At 49.1% G+C, this 6,272-nt stretch overlaps 1 protein-coding gene across 1 annotated transcript; it reads right to left on the reverse strand.

Moving 5' to 3' along the window:
- Positions 1 to 3,716: 3,716 nt before the first annotated feature.
- Positions 3,717 to 6,046, reverse strand: IER5 (immediate early response 5). Its single transcript, XM_025360015.1, has one exon. It carries the CDS (start codon positions 5,650 to 5,652, stop codon positions 4,669 to 4,671), a length of 984 nt encoding a protein of 327 aa, XP_025215800.1. The 5' UTR covers positions 5,653 to 6,046; the 3' UTR covers positions 3,717 to 4,668.
- Between the last annotated feature and the right edge of the window lie 226 nt (positions 6,047 to 6,272).

A 6,272-nucleotide genomic window follows, 5' to 3' on the forward strand; every position in this document is an offset into this window, starting at 1 on the left:
ATAGTAATGGCCTCTTTCATAGTCACGGAAAGGTTGGATCAGCGTTTCTTTTCATTCCTGTCTTTTTTCAGGGACTGCTGGGATAAAAGGAAGTCTAGAAGAATAAAAAATTCACAAACAGGACAAGAATAAAATATTTAGGGCAAGAGATCAGAAATCCTTTGGTTATTCAGTGAACTGAACTAACTCTACTTTTTAAAAAAAAAGTACAAGGAAATAAATGTCCATCAAACGCCATATCACAGTGGGATTAGCCTGTCGACCCCATCACACAAGATCTGAGGCTAGGTTATCATGCCTAGTAAGTTGCAGTAAGAGAAACTCAGACTAACCCAGTGATAAGATGGAACAGTTTTATAATTATTAATTTCATTCCCAATATTTCCTACATCTTTATTCTGAGACGCTTTTCCACCAAAGTTGTCAAATGACCCATTTCCTCTCACTTCACACTCCCAAATCCAATCAGTGATGAGTAGAAGGAATGGAAAGGTTATTTGGTGCCATAAAGAAAACCCAGTCATTTTGGAGGAGCAATTCAGGCTTTCCATCATTAGTTCCCGTCGCCAAGAACAAATATTGGTTTCCGAAAGGGAAGACAGGGTTAAAATGACATGGTTGAGAAGTACATACTGGGCCGGGGGTGGTGGCTCACACCTGTAATCCCAGCACTTTGGGAGGCCAAGGCAGGTGGATCACCTGAGGTCAGGAGTTTGAGACCAGCCTGGCCAACATGGTGAAACCCCATCTCTACTAAAAATACAGAAGTTAGCCGGGTATGGTGGCGGGTGCCTGTAATCCCAGCTATTCAGGAGGCTGAAGCAGAAGAATCGCTTGAACCAATCGCTTGAACCAGGGAGGCGGTGAGCTGAGATCGCACCACTGCACTCTAGCCTGGGTGACACAGCGAGACTCCGTCTCAAAAAAAATAAGTACATTACTAACATTTATCCCTTTATGCCCTTTCTTCCCACCACCACACCCAGCTAATTTTTATATTTTTAGTAGAGATGGGGTTTCACCATGTTGGCCAGGCTGGTCTCAAACTCCTGACCTCAGGTGATCCACCCGCCTCGGCCTCCCAAAGTGCTGGGATTACAGGTGTGAGCCACTGCGCCCGACCTTTATTCTCTATTAATGTGATCTTCTTGGAGTACTTGTTGGAAAGCACTTTAAACATCTGGCTTTTACGCAGCAGTCAGAAGGATTTTTTTACACCCCAGAGCTAAGGTTAATTTGATCAAGAGACTAGGTCCCTCCCAGAGTGGTCAAGAAGTGGTTAGGTACTATAAAACCATGGCATTGTTTCTAGTCACACTGCATCTGATTTGGTTGTGTGGTAGCCCTAGGTTGGCATTGCGAAGGCTCTTGTCCAGGACCTATCAATAAGTATGGTTTAAACATTCCATGCCCAAGTAATTCAAGCTAAAAATAACTTTATGGGCTACTTTTATCTTTACTCATCCACAGAAAGCATCTGTATGTCAACAAGAACTTTGCTCCTTGCCTGTTTTCACTCCAGCTTACTCCTCCCTGAAAAGAGTTGTTTGATACAATTGGAAAAATCACCCGGTTGGTGTGAGACATTCACAGCAACAAAACTATGTTGGTAGAACAAAGCTTCCTGACTGCCAGGTGCCCAGAGAAAAAGAGGAATAAAAGAACCCAGCATTCACAGATAGGACCACTTGATTCTGCATTCTCCTCCTTTCTTACAAATACACACAAATCTTTGACCACAGTATATCTGATTTATACACAGAATTAACTTCTACATTAATAATAATTAACAGTTGAGTGCTTATTACATGAGGTACTCTTCTAAGAGCATTAACTCATTAATTTTCACAACCCTATGAGATAGATCCAATTATCCCAGTTTTACATTGGAAAAACCTGAGGCACAGAGAGATGAAGTAACTTGTCCAAGGTCCCACAGCTAAGTGGCAGAGCCAAAAACGCAAGCAGGCCAGGTTGTGGTGGCTCATGCCTGTAATCCCAGCACTTTGGGAGGCTGAGGCAGGAGGATTGCTTGAGGGCAGGAGTTCAAGACAAACCCAGCCAACATAGCTCACTTTTTATTTACTTTTTATAGTAAAATAAATAAATAAATAAATGAAGGAAGGAAGACGCCAAGCGGCCTGGCTCCAGGGCCCATGCTCTAACTACTACACTATACTGCTTCTGCAACAAAAAAAGAGAATGATCTTTTCTAATTCCTACAAAGCTTTATCCTCCTATCAAGTATGCCAATTTACATTCTTTAAGCAGACACATGGACCCAGGTTCATCTTAATGTGAAACCAAGGATCAACTTTTGTCTCTTCCAAAACACATCAGCTCTCTTAAACACACCAAATGTTACCCCCTTTCAAACATAAAATACACTGAGATCGCTGTTCAAGCATCATACTTTCTAGCAACCGTAAATGTTTGCAGAATTAAGGCCCTGGACACCTTCTTCAGTTTAAGCAGTCAGCACTTGATGGATCTTTTGTAGCTGTAACAGAATTTAAGTAGCTACTGTCTGAAAGAAAAAGTCAATTTAACAAGACCCTAATTTGAGAATGTTTAGTTCTATAAATACATTATAATGGCGACAGAGGGTAAAGTAGAAAGTTCCCTATGCTTAAGGAACCACTAATAGATTTGCTGAAATATCAAGGCCTATTCAGCTAAAACAGAAGTTCATATAATTGGGAGTTAAGGCCAAGACACCATTCATATGCCTCTTATACTCGAAGGCTATGACCTTTAAACCTTTGTCTCTTTCTTCAATCTCTCCCATCTTTTAAACACCCTATATACTCTTAAGTTGTTAGAAACCAGCACCACCTTTTAAAGTCCTGGCAACTGTACTGTATTTTAAACACCATTCCCTAATTGATTTGCTTCTGAAATAGATTATTGAATACCTTTCAAACACTGAACATGAAGAGACAGCTCTTAATGGCAGTGATTTTAGTAAAATCGATGCATGTTTTGGCTATCATCATCTAAGTGTCTACCATGACCAAACACTGATGTCACCATTTGAGTAACAAAACAAATCAGGAAGTTTTGCTAAACGAGAATTAAATTTGCCCAGCCCTCCTTCCTTATCTGGTTTGATGCAAGCAATTTCCCTCTCACCAATACATTTACTTTCTAGATATAAGAGAAAAATGGAAAATTTACATCCTGACATCCACTGTAATGCAGAGGTGGACCTGACAATTTGGACAAGTCAGTCTCTTTCATCTTCCTATGTCAGTTCGAATGGGTTTTTAAGGTAAACTACTATCTAAACATTTTTTTTTTCAATTACAAAGCTAAAAGATGACCCATATTAATAGCTTAACAGGAAACAAAGTTTTGCTGAAAAACATTTTTGCAGATAAGCAGGGCTTCAAAAGCTGATGGTTAAATTACTTACTAATATACACCCACATATTGGGTGACAAATTGGTCTAAACTGACCTTAGAAAAGCCAGTTGTAGCAGTAGGTTTCAAGAACCTGGCAGGTCGCTGATATTAGTATCTAATAGCATTCCTCTGATCTAGGAGGAAAAATTAAACCTGTCTCTCTTGATACTTAGTGGAGTCAGTAAACAATGTTCTCAGTCTGCGAATGACTGATATTAAGAACCACACCTTCAATTTTCTAGCCCAGGCCCTGGTTTCCCTCCTCCCACTTCCCTCCCAACCCAGGCAGGTTATTGCAGACAAGCAGGCAGTTACGTTGCTTCAAAATATTTAATACGTGTTAGACACGTAGAAGTTACATTTTTATACAAAAATCAATACAACGAAGGAGAAAATACTGTACAAAAACCTTATCAGCTCCCCCAACCTTTATATAACAAAGACTGGAGTCACCATATCTACAAAACCATAAGGTCTTTCCACTTCGGGCTTCTGTCTGTAAACTTTCATTAAACACTTTTTAAAAGCACTGTGTAGTAGTTCTGACCTAGAGCTTTTAAAAATATATCTTTTCTCTATAAACTCCATTATTTCCAAGCTTGAACTCTTCTGTGAAGTTCAAGCTTTTTCTCCCCTGCGGGGAAGCAAAGGACGGTTAATATGCCCCTTTCCTAGAGTAATCACAGGATATAAACGTTTCTTCATTGGGAGAGAAAGGTGGGGAGGGACAGAAGGAATCCAAGTCTGTGCTGCTGGCTAAATCCCTCTCGTCTTAGGAAATCCTGTGCGGAAACGCCACTCCTGGCCCTGAAGCGGGTCTAGCTTTCCGGTGAGGGGTGGGTGTAAAGTCCCTCCCTCCCCGGAGAACGAATGGGGAACTCCCCGGCCCAAACCTTTTAGCCGCTTCCTTCTCCACGCAGCCGGCAGAGGAAAGTCCCTGTCTGCCCCCAATCTCTTAAGCCCTGGGGAAGGAGTGGTGCATTCCAGAACGAAATAGTCTTAATGCCACAAGACAAACTTACATACACAGACATACACAAACACAAAAAGTTAAAGATCGTCCTCTTCCAATGAGCCTCAAGCTCCCAGGTCTCCAGAAAAGCCAGATGCGCCCGGGGGCAGTTTGTGATGCCCAGCGGCAACCAGTCTGCCCAACGCGCTCAGCGGCCGCGGTCTCTGGGCGTCCTCGCAGCCGGCAAGGGCCCGGCCCTCACTTCGAGGACGCCCGCTGCTCAACCTCCTCCCCGCACGGGGGCCAAGGGCTCAGAAGGCCACGATGGCTGTGCTCCAGGGGTTCATGTCTCTCAGCACCGGCTTATCGCAGCAGATCTGCCCGGGCTCGGCGGCTTCCGGGCCGCTCTCCTCTCCCTCCTCTTCCTCCCTGCCGCCCCCGGGGCTTTTCCGTAGGAGTCCCGAGAAACTGGAACCGAAGATGCTGATGAGGTTAGCCACGTTCCCGGTCTCCATCTCCTCCGCGTCGTCGTCCTCTCCTCCACTCGGCGGCTGCTCTAAGTTCCGGCGGGGCTTCTTGAGCGGGGTCGAGCCGGGCGCCGGGCAGCCCGCTGGGCCGCCGCCCACCCCCGCCGCGCCGCGCTTCCTGGGGCACACCGCGGGCGGCGCGGGGGGCTCGTCCTCGGCTGGTCGCGGCGCGCAGCAGCAGGCAGTGCGGGGGGTCGCGGCCGGTGTACCCGGCGGGTCCTCCCCGCCTAGGGGGCAGCCGCAGGGGCGGCGCGCGGCAAGCGATCCCTCGGGGAAGACGCCCCAGCCTCCGGCGGGACCCTCGGCTTCTCCGGCCGCCGCCTGGCGCGGCCGCTCCACGCGGCTCCAGGCAGCTTCCGTCGCGTCCGCCTCTCCGCCCTGAAGAACGTCCCCGACTCCGGTCACCGTGGTCACTGGCACCTCGTCCCCTACCCGCGGCGCGTGTGAGACGGAAGGGCGCTCCGGTTGCGGCTCGGTCTCCGGCCAAGAGGCACGGGCGACGGGCGGGGGCGGCTCTCCCCAGCCAGCGGGTGGCCCGGCCGCCGGCTCCCCGGGCTGCTGCTGCGGTGGCGGCGCCGGGATCCCAGCGGGACCAGCCAGGTAGAGGCCGGGGCACGGGTCGCTCAGGTAGACCTGGCGGGCGCTGCGCAGCACCAGCGAGACCAGGAGGTTCTTATGCAGCTTGATGCCGCCGCGCTGGACCCGCGAGTTGTAGATCTTGCCCAGGGAGATGCTGACGATTCGGTGAGCCTCCAGCTTGAACTCCATCCTGCCTCCCCTGCACAGGGCCGTCGGCGCCGGGGTGTTACGTTCGGAAACTGGGAGGGAACGGGAGGCGCAAACAAGTCCGTCCCCTGGGCACACCCTTGATCACCTAAGACTCCGAAGAGAAATGACTCCGGTGACGCGCGCTCACTGCCCCGCAGACCTCTCTACACCAGGCAACTGCCCCGTTTCGGGTCCGGTAGCTAAACAGGGCAGCCCGGACGCCCCGCGCCTTATATAGACTCCTCGACCGCCAATCACGAAGAGCCGCCAACCGTTCCGGGGCTGGCCGGCGCGCCCTCGTGCGCCGCGCACGGCCAATCGGAGCCCGAGGAGGGGCGCCAAGGCCCGTTCGAACGTTAGTCCCGCGGAGCAAGCTCTTAAAGGGGGCGACGGATTGCGGGAGCAGACCAGGCCGATGGTGAGTGTTGGGGACCGTGCTGGGGACCGTGCTGGGGACCGTGCTCGAGGGCGCTACTGTTTGGAGTTACAGATTCTGGCTTGTGCGATGGCTTGCCGGAACCAAAGCGAACAAAATATTCGAACTTTCTTCCGAGCACGGTGTTGGACTCTGTTCTGCCATAAAGTCCTGATCTTTTCCTGATCAACTCCGCCCTAACCGG

This window comes from Theropithecus gelada, chromosome 1, assembly GCF_003255815.1.
Source record: "Theropithecus gelada isolate Dixy chromosome 1, Tgel_1.0, whole genome shotgun sequence".
NCBI lineage: Eukaryota > Metazoa > Chordata > Mammalia > Primates > Cercopithecidae > Theropithecus > Theropithecus gelada.